Source organism: Colias philodice, chromosome 3 (assembly GCF_061535455.1).
Source record: "Colias philodice isolate Cphi_HAF_F1 chromosome 3, ilColPhil1 Martin Lab GWU primary, whole genome shotgun sequence".
In the NCBI taxonomy this organism is placed as follows: Eukaryota; Metazoa; Arthropoda; class Insecta; order Lepidoptera; family Pieridae; genus Colias; species Colias philodice.
The window spans coordinates 1,173,231-1,194,898 of record NC_143088.1 but is presented as its reverse complement, the minus strand read 5'-3'; the positions used below and the strand labels follow the sequence as shown (position 1 = coordinate 1,194,898).

Genomic DNA, 21,668 nt, shown 5'->3' with positions numbered 1-21,668 from the left:
TTAATGCTCTAAGGCGCATGCGCAGGTTTTTATTATTTTTTAATTTTAATAAAATAAATAATTCAACAATTTCAATGATGAGCCCATACGGACCTAACGGTAAAGAATACGATTTTGATAAAATTTGCCAATTTTGCTATGGATGGGGTGCTAAAGTGTAACTTTTTTATACCTAAAATTAAAAAAAAATTATTTAAAAAAAAACTAAAGGGGACCTAACGAAAAAATTGTGGGACCTTATAGGACCTAACGGAGACCTATCGATTGAGGTCATTTTTGACCCAAAATTCTATGGATGGGGTGCTAAAGTGCATTTTTTTTTATACCTAAAATTTAAAAAATTATTTAAAAAAAAACTAAAGGGGACCTAACGAAAAAATTGTGGGACCTTAAAGGACCTAACGGGGACCTAACGATCAAGGTCATTTTCGACCCAAAATTCCATAGATGGGGTGCTAAGTTTGCACTGGTGCATTGACTTTTCATTATAAAATTTTGAGGTTATGCTAAATTATCAAACAACCAGCGGCTTCGTTTGTTTTGATTGAAATTTGAAAAGTTTTGAGATTTTTCAAATTTTCTTTTGAATAAGGTTCATAAATTGAACGAAAAATGGATGGTGATCTGTATGATGAATTTGGAAATTACATTGGTCCAGACTTAGAGTCCGATTCTGACGATGATCAAAGTGTATATGGACAAGATAACCGTGATGCCGACGAGGATGCTATGGAAGAAGATGAAGATGCTGACGCGGAGCCTGAAGCGGCACCGATGTCTGTTGTATTACACGAAGACAAACGGTAAGATACATACTTTTTATTCCGATACAAAACTATTGAAAAAAATTTGGTTATGTTTAACTTAGAATACAACGATAATTCTAAAGATTTAATAGAAGAAAAGGTACTTAAGTATTCACTTATTTCTAGCTACTATCCTCAAGCAGTAGAAGTGTACGGACCAGATGTAGAGACAGTAGTACAGGAGGAGGATACTCAAGCACTCGATAAGCCTCTTATAGAACCTGTTAAGAACAAGAAGTTTCAGCTGCAAGAGCAGCAGCTGCCGCACACTATTTATGATATGGAGTACCTTGCGGATATGTTGGATAATACTAACTTAATGAGGAACATCACACTGATGGGACATTTGCATAATGGTAAGAGAAACTGTCTATTACAAAATTTTATGATACTATTTATCCATAGGATGATCTGATCACTAGATAAAATGTTTCCGACCATGTACTCACAATATTGAAAACAAAGAACAACTTTACACTATCAAAATAATGTCATGAATTAATTACAATATTTGGTAACACTGAAATATGCAGAACAAAACCCTATTTAATAAATTAATTTGTAGATAATAATAAGTAACTTAAATAGTCTAATTAATTATATAAATTTTTTAATTGTATATAAATTTTCCAGGAAAGACATCATTCGTTGACTGCCTAATGCGTCAGACCCATCCAGACACCATAAACAATGATACCACAATACCCATGAGGTATACCGACACATTATTTGTGGAACAAGAGAGAGGAGTCTCCATCAAGTCCATGCCAGTCACTCTCCTCTTGAAGGATATAAAAGGGAAATCGCACCTCTTGAATATTATGGATACTCCTGGGCATGTTAATTTTAGCGATGAAGTGACTGCTGCCTTGAGGATTTCCGATGGTATGTACTTTAATTTTAGGATTAGTTTATTTTACTTTGAAATAAAACAGATATATTGTACACAAAGCTGTCATGTATGCATCTATATCATCTGATTTAAATTAAGATTTTAGTGTCTAGTCTTAATAATCAGAAAATCTATACTACTATTATAAATCTGAAGAGTTTGTTTGTTTGAACGCGCTAATCTCGGGAACTACTGGTCCGATTTGAAAAATTCTTTCAGTGTTAGCCCATTTATCGAGAAAGGTTATAGGCTATATATCATCGGGCTACGACCAATCGGGGTAGAGCCACGGGGGTGAAACCACGCGGAGCAGCTAGTGTACTATAAATAATATAAACATCAACAAATCCATGGGATATAATTCTTAAACATACATTTATTGGTTAATTAAAATCGTGTAATTAACACTGCTGATTTTAAGCATCATTCTCAACTACTTTTAAAAGAAACACTATAAAACTAATCACTATTCACTCACAACCACAATCTTATCTCTACTAGGTGCAATCCTATTTGTGGATGCTGCAGAGGGTATAATGCTCAACACGGAACGTCTTCTACGTCACGCTGTTCAGGAGCGAGTGCCGTTGACACTATGCATTAATAAAATCGACAGACTGATACTGGAGTTAAAGCTGCCGCCCGCGGATGCGTATTATAAGCTCAGGCATATAATCGATGAGCTTAATTCAGTGTTGGAGACAACGCACCCACAAGATAATCCGGAGGAACCTGTGACTATATTTTCGCCGTTGTTAGGTATATATAATCTGTTTACATGTACTTGTGAATAATAAAAAAATAAAATTTTGTAGTCATTTTCAGAATTTGTGTTTAAATTTTTTTTTTCTTGGTGCTTATTGAAAAATGTCAAAAGCTGTAAACAATGGATTGCATTGAATGTAATGTTACAATTTCCATTTCTCTTCATTGTTTTAAGTTCAGTACTTATTTATGATATTATTGCTAAACCTCATTGGAACATTGAAATAGATATGTCGGAGAATTTAAATAACTCTCCATAATTAATTATAATTAGGTAGATATGTGAAATAATATTAAATAATTACTCAGTGCGCACACCTTGCGCGGTCGATGGTAGTACTGAGACTATATCATCGAGCTACTGACTCAAGGAATATAAACCATAGCATGGCCCGTAATCCCATGCATTTCATATCAATTCAATATCGACATTATGTTGTACACCATAGAGTACATTATAATAGGAAGGTATGTGTTGTGTGTTATTGTGTGTTATGTTTGTAAATAAATGTGTGTCTATGTCTATGTCTATGTATAGCCACATAACAACTACTCTGTTATGATTCTCTCACAGATATAATATAAAATTACTTCCAGGTAACGTCTGTTTCGCGTCATCCCTCTATGACGTATGTTTTACCCTGGAATCGTTTGCTGCTATGTACGCCAACACCCATGACTGTGGGTTACGAGCCTCCGACATGGCGGCGTGGCTCTGGGGCGATGTTTACTTCAACGCTAAGACGAGGCGATTTACAAAGAAACAACCGCATTCGTCAGCGCAGAGGAGCTTTGTAGAGTTCATTTTGGAGCCGCTGTACAAGATTTTTGCTCAGGTATGTTAAGGTTGTATAGACAGATAATAATTTTTAAATGGGAATAGGGATTCACATTCTAGTAGTCTTAAATCTAAATGATCATAAAATCTGTATTAAAAAGATCATGCATTGCTTAAATAAGAGCATTGTTCTTTAAAGTTTGCTTGCGTTGTTGATAACCGATGGGAAAAAAAATTAATCCTCAAGATAATCACAAACAATCTTAATCTTCTAAAATAATATAGTAATATCGCTAATATTGTTGTAGGTGGTTGGCGACGTAGATACAACATTACCAGATGTATTAGCCGAACTGGGGATAAAGCTGACAAAGCAAGAATCCAAGCTAAACGTGCGACCGTTATTGCGGCTCGTTTGTAGCCGCTTCTTTGGCGATTTTTGGTAAGCTATATAAAACTAATGTAATTACTTTACATACTTAATATAATATAGTAAACTACATAATATTTTACTGAATAATATAAAAATAATGAACAAGTATTTTTAACATAAAATTGTATTTGCCATAAAAGTTTTCGAAGTTTACATGCATTTATGTAATTTAATAAAAATTAAAAATAAATGATTATAAACCTCCACTAATGTTGCAACATGCAAATATTATTGAACTTCACTACATAGTATAAAACAAAGTTGCTTTTTCTGTCCCTATGTCCCTTTGTATGCTTAAATCTTTAAAACTACGCAACGGATTTTGATGCGGTTTTTTTTAATAGATAGAGTGATTCAAGAGGAAGGTTTTAGTACATATATAATTTATTAGGATTTAGACAAAGCGGGCAAAGCCGCGGGCGTTAAACTAGTCTGTAATATAATGAAAATAAAAAATAAAAAACCCCCCACAGCGGATTTGTAGACATGGTGACACGTCACGTGCCATCCCCGTTAGACGCGGCGGCACGCAAGGTGTCGCACTGCTACCGCGGTGCGACCGGCGCGCTGCGGGACGACATGCTCGCGTGCGACCAGTCGGGCAGACTAGTCGCGCACACCACCAAGATGTACCCCACTGACGACTGCACCTTCTTCCTGGTGAGTGTGTGCACGCAGTGACGTCACGCGACCGGCGCGCTGCGGGACGACATGCTCGCGTGCGACCAGTCGGGCAGACTAGTCGCGCACACCACCAAGATGTACCCCACTGACGACTGCACCTTCTTCCTGGTGAGTGTGTGCACGCAGTGACGTCACGCGACCGGCGCGCTGTGGGACGACATGCTCGCGTGCGACCAGTCGGGCAGACTAGTCGCGCACACCACCAAGATGTACCCCACCGACGACTGCACCTTCTTCCTGGTGAGTGTGTGCACGCAGTGACGTCACGCGACCGGCGCGCTGCGGGACGACATGCTCGCGTGCGACCAGTCGGGCAGACTAGTCGCGCACACCACCAAGATGTACCCCACTGACGACTGCACCTTCTTCCTGGTGAGTGTGTGCACGCAGTGACGTCACGCGACCGGCGCGCTGTGGGACGACATGCTCGCGTGCGACCAGTCGGGCAGACTAGTCGCGCACACCACCAAGATGTACCCCACCGACGACTGCACCTTCTTCCTGGTGAGTGTGTGCACGCAGTGACGTCACGCGACCGGCGCGCTGCGGGACGACATGCTCGCGTGCGACCAGTCGGGCAGACTAGTCGCGCACACCACCAAGATGTACCCCACCGACGACTGCACCTTCTTCCTGGTGAGTGTGTGCACGCAGTGACGTCACGCGACCGGCGCGCTGCGGGACGACATGCTCGCGTGCGACCAGTCGGGCAGACTAGTCGCGCACACCACCAAGATGTACCCCACCGACGACTGCACCTTCTTCCTGGTGAGTGTGTGCACGCAGTGACGTCACGCGACCGGCGCGCTGCGGGACGACATGCTCGCGTGCGACCAGTCGGGCAGACTAGTCGCGCACACCACCAAGATGTACCCCACCGACGACTGCACCTTCTTCCTGGTGAGTGTGTGCACGCAGTGACGTCACGCAAGGTGTAGTAAAAAGTATAAAATATATGCGATACCAAAATAAAGCTAACTGATGACTTAAGAACTCATTCTCAACATAAATTACATAAAAAAAATATTTTTACACATCAATATATGCACTGAATACCCCACCAATGATGACACTTTTTTCATAGTTGGCGATCAGAGTTCTCTCACTACACGAATTAATAGCATTAACAATATTTTTAAATAATATGTATTTCCAAATTTTAAGGTGATTGCAACGATCTGTTCCCAGCCAATATCCCGCTAGATGGCGCTGAATTCTACATTTCTAGTTTATTTGAGTTTTTGCGTAATTGGAATAGTCATCAAACCTAGGAATAGTCATGGCGGTTACTGAATATTATATTTTATTGAAATATGTTATATCATTGCCTTAAAATCCACCCAATTCGGTAAAATTATGCGTTTTAACATCTGTCATTGCATACAGGGTCGTTTACACACACAGACGTATACAAAAATGATAAAGATTTAACTCTAGATGGCGTGAATGTAAAGCGCGTCACACACGGTGAAGATACTACCTATAATATTTTATCTAATCTAGTAATATTTTATATTACAGTATCTTAAGGTATCCGGTATCAGCGTTCTGACCATCATTTTTCTTTTTTCGCTGTAGAACCGCCATCCTGTTACAAATGACCCACAAAGGAGAATGACCACGGGTGGTATCGGTAAAATTTTAGTTGTGCCACGTATTCGTTATATTGTTAATTCCTATTTGTATTTATAATGATCATATGTATCAATATTAAGTCTTAATTAAACCGGATAAATTGAAATAATAGTAAAAGTAAAAGTTTTTCTTTTGAAACATGTATGACTACGTATGGAATCGGTAAAATACTAGTTGTGTCACGTGTTCGTGATATTGTTAATTCCTATTTGTATTTATAATGATCATATTTATCACTATTAAGTTGTAATTATACCGAATAAATAGAAATAAAAGTAAAAGTTTTGTTTTGACACATACCTATATCTATCTCTCTTGCAAACGTCATATGTCATAGTTTCTATTTGAAATGTCAAATGAATGTGTTCGACGCATTGTTCGATGTTATTTTGAAATATGATATTATGCTGAATTTGAAGTAGCAAATATCATATTATGCTGATCCAAGCATTTTCACTCAAAACTAATATCACTAATGATTTGTAAAAGTAAATTATTTCAAAATACATTTCATAACCAACAAGTAAGAATAATTATTCATACAACAACAAATCAAAAACACTATTTACTATGGAAAAAAAACCAGGAAGGTGAAAAACATATTTACGATTTCGATGCACTCGACTTTTAGTAAAATAATAGGTAAAAATATTATTATGGTTTTGATCACAGACATATCTGTGGTTTTGATTTTAGCTACTAGTATCAGAAAGCTGCGTGTTCAATGCACGTCGGGGTCCCACAACTGTGGAGGAAGGAAGGTAGAATACCTCCATCGAATAAGTGAAGTTTCTCGACATACTCGATTTGCCGGCCGGCCTCAATGAAGATTGTCCGAAAGTTGTATATGTGCTCTGTAACGAAAAAATTTCGCTAGCGCGATTCAGAGTGAGGTGTCGTACAATATACCTAATGAAGTTTTTCATCTTTTTATTTTACTGCAAATACAAAATAAAAATTAAACAATGGTAATGTAAATTCTAAACAAACTACTACCAAAATACAATTAGAACAAAAATCATTTGACTTGTTTATTTCACCCAGAGGCCAGAGGCGGCTCGTGACAAAATTGTATAGGTGTTCACTTGAAATAAAACAACGAAAATACAATAGCGTTCGGGATGATTTATTGCAAAAAAATGAGCACCACATTTTATAAATGTCTATAACACTAAAAATTACAAAGTACAGGCTATTTCAAAACGAATTCAATGACTAGGTATCAATAATTAGTAAATCACCGAATTTGCATTCGCGAGCGTAGGTATCCATAGTGTTTGTTGTGTAAACATGTATGTATTTGAGTAGTTAGTAGCATATTATATTCTGAATTTCTGATCCATGCCTATTCACTCAAAACTAATAACACTAATGATTTGTAACAGTAAATTATTTCAATAGGTAGGTATTTGAACATTTCCCAACAAGACGTAAGAATAATTATTCGTAGGTATACAAGATACAATAACAAATCTAATACACTATTTATTATTTTATTATTTACTAGCGGTCCGCCCCGGCTTCGCCCGTGGTACATGTTTACGTTTTCTCTCCATAAGAAGTAATAGCTAGAGAGCTAGCGCAAAGCTACCTGTATGTATTTGACCAGACCTGGATTTTTGTGTGTTGATTCCCCTATACCTACTATACATGAGATGAGGAGTCACTAAGCCCAGAGTGGTGGACGGGGCGCGCGCTTAGGTAAGACAGGTGGAAATTTTTGGCGAACTTTGAAACCATTTGACCACGTCTGCCATTTTGATATTTGAAAATAGATTATTATTACTATCGGAATGTTGTAAAAAAATTTAATGTTCATTCATCATCACTATCGTATGGCGTTGTGTGACTCGTCTTCATAATCCATTGAATCGGATTCTGTAAAAGTAAAACGTAAATTATATAATAAAAGAAATGAGTCATTATAAACTTACCTAGTAAGGCAATGCCTTTGATGTCGCACGATGCCGCCGCGCCGCCAGTGTAGGTACTTCTGCTGCTACATGAAAATATGCTAGGGTTGCAACAAATGGGAAATAAAACAATTGTGATTATTACTATTATGATGTAATCATTTATTCATATTATGTACATTCAAAACAATTGCTATTATTAAATCTGATGTAATTATTTTTTCATAAATATATAATTATTATTAATTACATAATATATTGCACTGTGAAATATTTACGTATCACTTTATTTTTGATGTTCTTAATTGTCTTTTATAAAATTTAAGTGACGCATTCGCATTGGGATCAACAATCCGATAAGAAAAGAATGGAGACAACATATACATAGCTTTGATTTCAATTCTACAGATACAAAATATACAATCTATCTAAAATGATACAACGGATGTTTCCTGCGTTTTCTCGTCAAAATACCGAAACAACGTAATTATTGTATAGTAGTTGGGCGTGAAAGTAAAAAAACAAATGAAAAGTGTTTTCCATATGATTATTTATTAAATTTACGCGATTAAGAATAATTTCAACGATACAATTTAGTAACCGAGAATTCAGAGGATTAAAGAAAATACCTGCCTGATCATTTTATCAAACTCTAAAAGAATTATGGTTATTTCGCATCACTCGGTTTATTAGTTTGGTAATAATTATTAAAGGTAGTTACAACCCTAGCCATTGAGTCGAACGGTAGGCAACACAATATCGACTTTGTGCGGGTACATATGGTACATATTTTCTTCTTGCTGTGAAGCGTAATTATTATTATTAAGATTTTTTAGGCTATTTTGAATCAGCTGTTCTAATTTAATTCTAGAAATTTATTAAAACGTGATTTTTTTAAAAGTATATTATGAGTTTATAAATACCTCAACCAATAGTTATTGTGTCCTATCCTCATTTCTTTATATCTTGGTAGGTAGTTAACTAAAGTGTTAAATTTACATAACCTCAACAACAACATTTACACTGCCACTGCACTAAAACTAAACTAACTAGCTCTCTAGCTATAAGAACCATCCTCGTACTTCAAGGAATATAATAAAAAAAGAATGATCGAAATCGGTTCAGCCGTTCTCGAGTTATGCGCTTACCAACACATTTTGCGATTCATTTTTATATATAAGATAAGATTATGTGAAAATAACCAGGAAGGTGAAAAACATATTTACGAAAACATAGTAACATAATATGGCTGTCGCTACAATAATTATATTTCAATTTTATCTTTTTATACCTAGTAGAACTGGCCGACGAATAAAAAAAATCGTATTAGAATAAATACAATAAATTACGGAACAAAAAAAGGATTGTAACTGAATTAGGTATGTTTGTTTCTGGGCGCCCGGCGCACCGTTTTCGACGACGCGACGCGCGACGTAAGCGTATAGGTATAGGTACCTACTTTGCTAAAACAAACTAATAAAATTGTGTGTCTGTCTGAAAATTCGGAAAAGCATATTTTGCAAGTTTGTAATTACTTTGATAGTTTACCGATTTATAATAATTGTAATTGTAATTGTATAATATATAATTTGCAATGTGGTGAAATTTCATAAAAATCACGGGCCAATTTTTTGTTTTGAATCCCACCGAAAATATAATTGCGTTATTAGAATAATTAATTACTATACCTACCCACGATCAATTATTACAATATAGTCTCAAATGCATACTAGAGAAATATTGCAATTTGATTCAATTAAAATGCATAGCATACAAAAATAAATTCACAACCAAGAAATTCCGCGCGCAAATCATAGCGCGTGTCAATGAAATCAAGAATGTTTTATATCAAGCCGACGCGGACGACGACGCGACGCCGAACAAAAGTACCTACGACGGACGACCACGCTTCGAGTTGCCAAACAACATGAGTAGTGTTGCCGAACTATCGATAGTTTGACTATCGATAGTTGACCTTGAAAATAAGTCAGAATATCGATAGCACTATCGATAGTATCGATATTATCGATACTATCGATACTATCGATAGCGTTAATCATGGAATACTATTGATGAACTGCAATAGTATCGATAAAATCGATAGTATTGATTGCCAATAGTTGCTATACTAACTACTGTCGATAGTATCGATACTATTGCTACTGAATATTGCAACTACAATCGATACTATCGATAGTACTGATACTATCGATAGTTTTGAGCTATCGCTATAGCTAAGGTCACTATCGATGGGACGATATTATCGATAGTATCGACACTATCGATAGTATCGATAGTTCGTTCGATATTGAGCTTCGATAGTATCGACACTATCGATAGTATCGATAGTTCGTTCGATATTGAGCTTCGATAGTATCGATACTATCGATGGTATTGCTATGTGTCGATAGTATTTACGCTTATAGGACTATCGATACTATCGATAGTATCGACACTATCGATAGTATCGATAGTGCTATCGATACTATTGCTTTTCCCCAACTATCGATAGTTAATCGATAGACTATCAATAGTGGACTATCGAGCGGCAACACTAAACATGAGTAATAAATTGTTTACAAAAAAAACAAGTTTTCCATTTTTCTGTATGAGTAGACAGAACTTCAAAACGCCACCTGCTACGGTTTATATTATGAACGATTGTTATAAAAATAAAAGTTATATTTGTTGGTGTATACTATTTTATTGATCAATAATTTTGGAATTTAAAATTGTCAACATTGATTACAATAAAACGCAGTTTTATTTTATTACACTATTGTTTTTTTTATCAAAACATGTATTTGAAGTACCATATAATATTATGCTGATCCAAGCATTTTCACTCAAAACTTATATCACTAATGATTTGTAAAAGTAAATTATTTCAATATACATTTCATAACCAACATGTAAGAATAATTATTATTATTCCTACCTACAACAACAAACCTAAAACACTATTTACTATGGGAAAATAACCAGGAAGGTGAAAAACATATTATTATTTACGATTTCGACGCACTCGACTTTTAGTAAAATATAGTAGGTAAACATAATATTATGGTTTTGATTTTTGCTACTAGTATAAGAAAACTGCGTGTTCAAACTACTTGTTTGTCTGTCTGAAAATTCGGAAGTACTTTGGTAGTTTACCGATTTATAATAATATTGTATATATCGTTGTTTAAAAAATATTCAAACACAATAAAATATGATATACTGATTTATCACTGGTTTCAGTGATGAACTGATGAGTCAATTATAGCCACTATACTTTCGTCATACGTGTGTATGATTGATGTGATTTGCAACGTGGTGATATTTCAGAAAAATCACGGGTCAAATTAGTGTCCCACCGAAAATATAACTGCGTTATAAGAATAACTATACCTACGATAAATTATACATAATACAATATAGTCTCAAATGCATACTAGTGAAATATTTTATTTGAATCAATAAAATAAAAAAAAAAATAAAAAATAATAATAATACAAAAATAAATTCACAACACAAGAAAATCCGCGCGCAAATCATAGCGCGTGACAATGAAATCAAGAACTTTCGAGCCGACGCGGACGACGAAGGAGCCTAACAAAAGTACCTACAATAGTATATTATTATTAGTCTGTGCTACAATCATAGGCGGCTCGTGACAAAATTGTATGGCCGTGTTCACTTGAAATAAAACAACGAAAATAGGTACCTACAATAGCGTTAGCAGTACAAAAAAAATGAGCACCACATTATAAATGTCTATTTATACACTAAAAATTATAGAGTATTTCAAAACGAATTCAATTATTATTTAGCAATAATTAGAAAATCCCCGAATTTGCATTCGTGATCGTATTCATAGTGTTTGTCTACACTAATATTATAAAGAGGAAAACTTTGTTTGTTTGTTTGATTGTAATGAATAGGCTCATAAACTAGGTACTGGACATTTTACCAATGTTTGCAAGTTTGTGATTACTTTGATAGTTTACCGATTTATAATAATTGTATACTTATATCATTGTTTAAAAATATTCAAACACAATATGATATAGGTACTGATTTATCACTGGTTTCAGTGATGAACTGATGAGTCAATGTTAGCCACAATACTAATCACTTTCGTCATACATGTGTATGAACTATGATTGATGTGATTTGCAATGTGGTGAAATTTCATAAAAATCACGGGCCAATTTTTTGTTTTGAATCCCACCGAAAATACATATATTACTAATTGCGTTATTAGAATAATTAATTACTATACCCACGATCAATTATTACAATTTACAATATAGTCTCAAATGCATACTAGAGAAACATTGCAATTTGAATCAAAAATAAATTCACAACACAAGAAATTCCGCGCGCAAATCATAGCGCGTGTCAATGAAATCAAGAATGTAATTTTATATCAAGCCGACGAGCGACGACGCCGAACTAAAGTACCTACAGTACCATTTACCTTCAGTGTACAATACAGTTTACAGACCTACGACGGACGAACAATAATGAGTAATAAATAAAAAAAAACATAGTTTCTAAGGTCATTAGTTTTATTTTATTTTATTGTTATTTTCTTTGAACGATTGGAAATGAAATTACTCAATTTTTACACAGAACTTTGATTTATTAGAATTATGCTCATTATGCATAAGATAACGAACGCGAATGCACGACATCTAGCGCGTCAATGTCTAAACATCGCCTTTCGTTTAGACATTGACGCGCTAGATCTGTAATAAGTATATAGTCTATGCGCTAGATGTCGTGCTTTATGTCGTGTTTCGCTTGGCAAAAGTCACGCACACTACTGTAGAAGTGTCAAATTTTTCCGGTATTTTACTGTTGTTTTTCTAAGTAAATATTGTAAATTATTGATTAAAAAGGTCGAACGCGCACACATTTCATTATAGAGAAGTGATAAAATGATTAGTTTTAAAGAAATAGTGTCTGTGTTAAGTGTTTAGAGGTAATCAAAAATGTATGGAGGGACGGTCGGAACATCAACCTTAATCCAATAAAATATCAACAGGTTCTAGCGCGTATAATGTCAGGCACGCTGTACGCGGGACAGACTGTACGCGTACTCGGTGAGAACTACAGTACGCAAGATGAAGAAGATTCCAGAATCATGAATGTCGGACGACTGTGGATATTCGAAGCTAGATATAAGGTACCGTTGCTTGTATAAATCTTTAATTTTTTTCCTGCGTTGATACTGCTTCCTTTTCTCCTTTATTCTTTTTAAAGTGAAACTTTTATTACATCGTCTCAAATTTTTTGGTCTGTGTAGCGCATGTCGCGTGTATCGCGGCTGGCAGCCGACCGTCACGCGACATGCGCTACACAAAGTAGTGTTCGGAACCGTTCGAACAGTTTCACTTTTACCGTGGTTTCATAAAACCACACAACATTTTTTTTTCTTTTATTCCATATATTTGGGTGCAGAAAAATACTGGGTTATAATAGTGATAATATTGTGTCCTTTTCCAATTTTATTCAGTTTTTATGTTAAAACTTAATTATTAAATCTTTGTGATGTATACTTATAGTGTTTCAGGAACCTTTTACTGATGGAGATAAATGATTTTCGCATACTCTAAAGCTTTTCCAAAACCCATTCCTTTTCTAGGTGGAACTAAACCGAGTGCCAGCTGGTTGCTGGGCTCTCATAGAAGGCATAGACCAGCCGATAGTCAAGACCTGCACCCTGGTGTCTGCTGATGAGGAGGAGGAACTGCACACCTTCAAACCGTTGAGGTTCAACACGCAGGCCATTGTGAAGATAGCCGTGGAACCCGTGAATCCTTCGGAACTGCCCAAAATGTTGGACGGCTTGAGAAAAGTAAGTTTTAAAAAATTCTATTGAAAATTTAAAGGCGAGTTTGTGTTGGATCGTTCTAGATTAAGATGGGTCAGTAATAACCTATATTTTAAACTCAACTTAATTTTTTGAAGTGAAAACTTCTTTAGCGGCGTTGAGCACTTTTTCTGTAATGGGTATAAAATCTTAAACTCGCGTCAGGACACGTGACCTGATCGAAAAAGCGTAAGACGGATGGATATCAAACATGCTCAACGTTAATAATCAAGTTTTCACTTCTGCCGGCACTCCCGGAGTGCAACCCGTCTTTTTTTTGCAAACAATCATTTACTTGCTGTTTAAAAAAAAAACTTGAAGACAAAAATATTTTTTGCAATTTCCAGTACATAAAAATATTTAAAGGAAATAATAACGCAAATACGCGCTCGGTCGCGACCGTAATACAAAAAAATAAAATAAATCTTTTTAATTACAGGTGAACAAATCGTACCCAGTGCTATCCACTCGCGTTGAAGAGAGCGGCGAGCACGTAATACTTGGTACTGGTGAACTGTACCTCGACTGTGTGATGCACGATTTGAGAAATATGTACTCGGAGATTGATATTAAAGGTAAGTTCCGCTGGAAAAGGTATATGGGGGACGGGGGAGGGTGTCTGTGGAGTTAGGTTTTCTAGTGGTCCGGAACAATAGATTGAATGTAGAAATAATATGTAATATGCCTATTCAGTCTTTTGGCATATTTTTTAAAATATATTATGGTAAATGTTAAAAATATGTAATGACGTTTCAAAAGTGCTTCTAGAAGAGGTCTAATTGAATAAATAAATGTTTCAGTTTGAGTATGGTCTAAAGTATAGGTATGCACTTTTCGTGAAATTTATTTTTCTTTGCAGTCTGTTGTAACTTGAAGTTATTATGCTGTACCACAGAGTAAAGCAAAGAAGCTGAGTAGCTTCGCCTCTGTTCGTTTATCTTTACTCATTTGGCTACAAACTCCATTATATTACTCCGCAGTTGCAGACCCAGTTGTGTCCTTCTGCGAGACAGTCGTCGAGACGTCCTCACTCAAGTGCTTCGCGGAGACTCCGAACAAACGCAACAAGCTCACAATGATAGCGGAGCCGCTGGAGCGCGGGCTCGCGGAGGACATCGAGGCGGGCGCGGTGTGTGTCACGTGGGACAGGAAGCGGCTCGGCGAGTTCTTCCAGACCAAGTGAGTGTGCGAGTGTGTGTGTCTGATTGTGTGCTATTGTGCCATTGCGTCCATTTGCGTGCCATTGTGTCTGATTGCGTACCATCAAAATCAAAATTAAAAATTTATTGATTACTAGATTTCCGCCCGCGGCTTCGCCCGCGTTTTCACGAAAAACCCGCATAGTTCCCGTTCCCGTGGGAAATCCGGGATAAAACCTATCCTATGTTTTAATCCAAGTTATCCTCTATATGTGTGCTTAATTTCATTGTAATCGGTTCAGTAGTTTTTACCTGAAAGAGTAACAAACATCCATACATCCATACCATAGAAATCTAAATAACAAGACACTAGAAGTCGTAAGCGCGCGTGACATTGTCGCCGCTCAGGTGGTTACCATTCCACAAGTCTGTTCGTCGCTTGGTGGTCACTTGTTCAGTTGTTTCTGACACGTGCGTGAGTAAACATGGTGTGTTGCAGCATTTCCCAGTGCGGAAATTCTTCCATAAATTGTAATTATACTAATAAAGGAATAACATTTCACCGGCAAGTATTTTTGTTTATAAATATTGCCGTTTTTCCTTAAAATTAAACAATATTTACAAACAATACGAATGACACAGTCAACCGTTCCTCTCATCACGTTTAGCTATACATTGCCTTTTACTATTGTCAACATCTGACAGGTCGGTTGTTATAACTGCCAGATGTTATCAAATGACAATTACAAGAAGCAATGTACTGCATTGTTAACGATAAAGAGTAAATAGTCGCAAGCTAGTGATGTGATGTGTTAAAATTTTTCGATATCGTAATACGATGTTTTTTTGCGTAATATGACGACTGATGGAATAATTGGATTATATTTTAATTTGAATTCTATTTTATTTTTATAACTGATATATAACTTTTTAAACTAAGTACATCGATACAATCATTTTCGGACAATTTTACTGTCGATACAGAATCACATTAATTAAATATACAATAATGCCATAATGTAAAGGACATTCTTCGCTTAGGTTAACAAAACTGTTTTATGTAAAATATATTCTTTGTAGATTTCCACAACGCCGTCCTGACATTAAGGACGAATGGATATCCGCGACTGGGAAAAGAAATTGGTTCCCTACAGGCTATAGTAGGATATGTTCAAAACATTTCAAAGAAGATAATTTCAATGTCACAACAAAAAGACGTACATTAAGTAATTGTTATAACTCTTATAATTTTTGGTGGTCAGGCGCGGTTCTGCATCAGGTGTTCGAGATTTTCAAATTTAAACTCTCAGTTTCTAAACCCCCTCCATTTTTTTTAATATATAATGTACAGACACTGTTTTATTATTTGTATATATAGATAAATAAATATTTAAGTACATAACATGTTTTTAAAGTGAAACTTTTATTACATCGTCTCAAACTTTTTGGTCTGTGTAGCGCATGTCGCGTGTATCGCGGCTGCCGAGTAGGTATACCTACTCGGCAGCCGACCGACACGCGACATGCGCTACACAAAGCAGTGTTCGGAACCGTTCGAACAGTTTCACTTTTACCGTGGTTTCATAAAACCACACAACATTTTTTTATTTCTTATACCTATATGTACAGTCTGCCGTGGGCCCACGAGATGAGCCTACCACTGTATTAAAATCAACAACTATATATATATGTATTTCTTATTTGTTAACTATCACTTAACTATCGATAACAAGGCTGATGAAGTCTTACATCACTAAAGCGTTGAATGAACGTTAATGAAATTTCAACCTTATTTCTATGCGTTGAGGTTAAAAGTTATATCTATCAAAAATTAACGCCCTCTGTTGTCGAGTAGCCGAACTTTTTCGTATTTGAAGTTTCTAAGCAAAAGGAAACAAAACATCTTACGTACCTAGGGATGTTATACTAAAATAAACCGTAAAGTCGTGAGTTAGGGTACATATTAAAATGCGAAATTTATTATTTATGTTAGTTTTCATTAAAATGAAGCTGTCCAATAAAAGGCATAGTTTACTTGTGTGAACTGTCTAGATATCGTTTTAAATGTGTGGATTTTGGCGACAGTGGTTTTCATACTAATTATGACATTAAAGCACTTCTATGTGTCTTGTTATTTAGATTTCTATGATCCATACTTACAAACTTTCGCCTTTATAATAGTAGAAGGATATAGATTATTCACAATTTTTTACAAACTTTCACATAAATTGTAAATTCCTGGTTTACCCACTAAGAAAACCTGTGCGGGGTCAACCAGTGACCTCCATCGGCTTAGCATATTTTTAACAATATAATTTACTAACCATTGTGTCAATGCGTCAGTTTGCGTGCCATTCTTTCTGATTGCGTATCATTGTGTCATTGCGTCTGTTTGCGTGTCATTGTATCTGATTTTGGTGAACTTCTAAAATTGTATCTAAAAAATTTAAAATGATTAATATGGCTTAACTTCAACATGTATTTTTTTACTTACACCTTTACAAAAATAGTACCAAATGCACATAATATCAATTATTCCAGATACGACTGGGATTTGTTGGCCGCTCGTTCGATCTGGGCGTTCGGTCCAGACGCCACGGGGCCCAACATCCTCGTAGATGACACGCTACCCTCAGAGGTGGATAAACATCTGCTGGCTTCTGTGAAAGATAGTATCGTGCAAGGTATACCGATTTCGTACTATCTTTATTCTACTTTGTTCCCATGTAAACTTCCAAAATTAAAAATAAACTTCTTAACTTTTTGTATGGTTTTAAACCATGTCCCAATATGCTGATTGCTTTGTCACTTATCATCAAATTGTTACTACGAAACTAGATATGCTGATGGTATCTTGACGTTTTCCATTACTCGAAAAAAGGAGCAATATGGAAAGATCCAAGTTTATATTCCTGTTAAAAATATCAAAAATACGTTAAGACGGAATACTTATTACGTATCTGCGCCTAAAATCAATTAGAAAAATAAATAATTTGTCCAATATCCATATGACGGTTTATCATCTTATTTTACCCTTCTAGGTTTCCAATGGGGCACAAGGGAAGGTCCTTTATGTGAAGAGCCAATCCGAAATGTGAAATTCAAGATTCTAGATGCAGTAATAGCCAATGAGCCGCTGCATAGAGGCGGTGGACAAATCATACCCACTGCTAGGCGGGTATGTCAATACATTTTTTTGAAGTTATATGATTTTTTTTTAATTTATGTCTAATTATACGATTGATTTAAGATTAGGCATATCTTTATCTTAGTAAATTAGGATTATTTTGCTTAGTAGTAGTTATGTCGCTTAAGGCATTACCCGGCAATTTCGACTATGTTCAACCTCTATAAAGTCTGGTACAACATAAAGCACAATACAAAAAAAAAATATATAAAATAGGATGGTCTTTGATCTTTAATTGCTCGCGAGGACTTTTTTCCAAAGTTAATAGATTTCTAGAAAAAAAATGTGCCGTGGTCATCGATTTTTCCGCAAATACTCTATAAACTTCGTAACCTGCTGACTTAGAGCTCTGAAAATTTTATCTATACTAATATTATAAAGAGGAAAGGTTTGTAATTATGTAAGTATGTATGTATGTATGGTTTTCACGCATAAACTACTGGACCGATTTCAAAAATTCTTTCACCATTAGAAAGCTGCTTCTTTACTGAGCAACATAGGCTATATTGCATTTTCAAAAAAATTAGAGATCCTTACCAAAAATGCAATAATGTAACCCAAGGTGTAAAAAATTCCTTAATAAAACTTCTGTCATCGCGTGCGCTGCGGAATCTATTGAAGATAGAACAAAAAAATGTTCTACGGTATTATAGAATGGATCAATATCTACAAGAAAGTCCGCGATACCATATGTCCATCTTCAGTAGTTATGTTACTACAACAACTTTTTTACGTTTTCAAAGTAAATAGAAGTGCCGACAGTAATCAAACCATGTTATCCATACACATATATTAATCCTTATGTGATGTTTTATTATAGACTGTTTCAATACCAGCAAAATACTTTTTAAATGAAAAAAATTGGATATTCCATTCAAAAGATATAACGAATTTTCAAAAGTGTCAATCTACAGAAAATAGTAGGTATACTGTTCAATACAAGAAGCAGGCCGTATTTTTTTTTTTTTTTTGTGTGGTGTCTCTCAATGTTAGCCAGAAGGGCTTCTACATTTTAACGCGGACGCGGGGGTGAACTGAAGGTTCACCCTGGTAGCGACATGCACAAGGGCGTCCCCCCTTGACGGGGACCACGAACCTCGGCTTGAGCTGTCGCTTGAGTGGAGGAGGCCAGAAGGGCCCTAATCGGACGGGAAGCAGGCCGTAGTGCGGGACGGGGTGAAGGTGATTTTCATGTGATTAAAAATTAATCCTATAGTCCGACCTATAGTAGACTTTTCACTGTCACGATATCGCTATCTATGCGGGTGATACCGCAGGGCATTGCTAGTGTTTAATAAATTATCAGTTACACAACAATCCCTGACGAGGATTTTTTGTTTCACTGATTGGTATCTTTTTAAATACAAAATGCGAGGAAAAAAGAAGGTGCAGCGGGAAAGGTTTGAGATCCGTCAAGTATGGTCAAGGTTATTAGCGCATGTATAAGCCTTAAAACTTTTTTTTTCAGGTGGCATATTCAGCATTCCTCATGGCGACTCCACGTCTGATGGAGCCCTATTTATTCGTGGAAGTTCAAGCGCCCGCCGATTGCGTTTCTGCCGTGTACACCGTGCTGGCTAAGCGGAGAGGTGGGTTTTTTTTTGTGAAAAAATAATTAAAAATATATTTTAACGTTAAGTTTGTCTGTGATCACCTAAGTGGACGTTTTAATATTCATTTTTCAAGTCAATTATAATATAATTAATATTTCAACATTATTTTTCATACCATTCTCCCCTCGCAGGGCACGTGACGCAAGACGCGCCGGTGCCCGGTTCCCCCCTGTACACGATAAAGGCGTTCGTGCCCGCGATAGACTCGTTCGGCTTCGAGACGGACCTGCGCACGCACACGCAGGGCCAGGCGTTCTGTTTGCAGGTGTTCCACCACTGGCAGATTGTTCCTGGTGACCCGTTGGACAAGAGCATCACTATACGGTGAGTTTATACACTACACTTATGGTCTATGGTAAAAATAAGTTGCATATGTCTATGGTTCATAAAATCAAACCCAAACATTTATTAATTACTAGCGGTCCGCCCCGGCTTCGCCCGTGGTACATATTTACGTTTTCTCTACATAAGAACCATCCTCGTACTTCAAGGAATATAATAAAAAAAGAATTATCGAAATCGGTTCAGCCGTTCTCAAGTTATGCGCTTACCAACACATTTTGGGGTTCATTTTTATATTATAGAAGATTCAATTAGACTTCTTTTAGAAGCACTTTTGAATCGTCATTACATATTTTTAACATTTACCACCGATTCGGCAAGCAGTATCTATGGAGAAGAACCATAGAACATAGACTACTTAGACCGCAGTGTCAACCTGCTGGGTATATCGTTCTAAGCACACTCTTGTTTTTTTTTCTTCGTGTGGCAATGCTTAACTAAAAATAATATTTGTTCCTTTCCTTTCCATTCAATTTCGTTTTAAGAAATTTTGAATTTTGTCTTTTCCCAATTTCAATATGGAATAATCATTTTCCTCATAATTAATTTCATTTAAACCTCATAGTAGATTTATTATTTTCTAATAATCAATTTATCTCAGGCCGTTAGAACCGCAGCCGGCGACGCATTTAGCTCGCGAGTTCATGATAAAGACGCGGCGACGCAAGGGACTCAGTGAGGACGTGTCTATCAATAAGTTCTTCGACGACCCTATGTTGTTGGAGCTCGCGAGACAAGATGTACAGTTTAATTAAATTATTAGAATTGATTTGTTGTTTTTTTTGTCCTATTACCTCTTATATTTAAGTTTTGAAAATAATGGTATCTGGGCTGGATTAGTGGGTTTATTTAACTGTTTCCAGTCAGTCAAGACAATCAATCCATACTAATATTATAAATGCGAAAGTAACTCTGTCTGTCTGTCTGTTACTCAATCACGCCTGAACTACTGAACCAATTTGCATGAAATTTGGTATAGAGATATTTTGATACCCGAGAAAGGACATAGGATAGGTTTTATCCCGGAAATCCTACGGGAACGGGTTTTTCTCTGAAAACGCGGGTGAAGCCGCGGGCGGAAAGCTAGTTCACAATAATTCCAAAAGTTTTCAAACTTCGGTCAAGTGAATGGTACATTAGAACGACAATAAATCTCATTTAGCAACCTTGTCCGCAGTCCGGAACATTGTTAAAATTGCAATTAAATTATTTTTTGCTGTATGGTCGTGAAAAAGATTCCAAAAGTTCTGCAAACTTGGGGAAGTTTTCGATATAATATTTCATATCACGTATTAAATTTGCAACCAATCTCAGTGTACGGAACATCTTATGATATTGAATTATAAGAAATTACACAGAGGCCGGGTTAAATATTAGTTTTAATGTAATAAGAATGTACTGCGATTCTACACAGCTACCTAATTGATGTAGGTAGTTGATAACAAATCGCAGCCAGTCAACGACTATTAGCAAAGTGACGGTAGTTGGGTCAAACGTCGTATATACAACGTCCGAGCCTCTGGGCACGATTCGTACAGCTAAGCATGTTCTGACAGGTAAGAGCGTTTTCACATTATCCGATCCGATATCGGATATCGGACGCCGATAGCCGATATCC

At 36.2% G+C, this 21,668-nt stretch overlaps 1 protein-coding gene across 1 annotated transcript; it reads left to right on the top strand.

The window, feature by feature from the left end:
- Positions 1-511: 511 nt before the first annotated feature.
- On the top strand, positions 512-20,819 carry LOC149489349 (116 kDa U5 small nuclear ribonucleoprotein component). Its single transcript, XM_089712383.1, has 16 exons — positions 512-803; positions 933-1,162; positions 1,440-1,691; positions 2,200-2,457; positions 3,061-3,299; positions 3,550-3,683; positions 4,148-4,334; positions 12,942-13,082; positions 13,542-13,754; positions 14,209-14,344; positions 14,750-14,948; positions 17,450-17,592; positions 17,950-18,086; positions 19,564-19,684; positions 19,840-20,032; positions 20,652-20,819. The coding sequence occupies exons 1-16, from the start codon at positions 613-615 to the stop codon at positions 20,803-20,805; spliced, it is 2,928 nt and encodes a 975-aa protein (XP_089568509.1). The 5' UTR covers positions 512-612; the 3' UTR covers positions 20,806-20,819.
- The last annotated feature ends 849 nt before the right edge of the window (positions 20,820-21,668 follow it).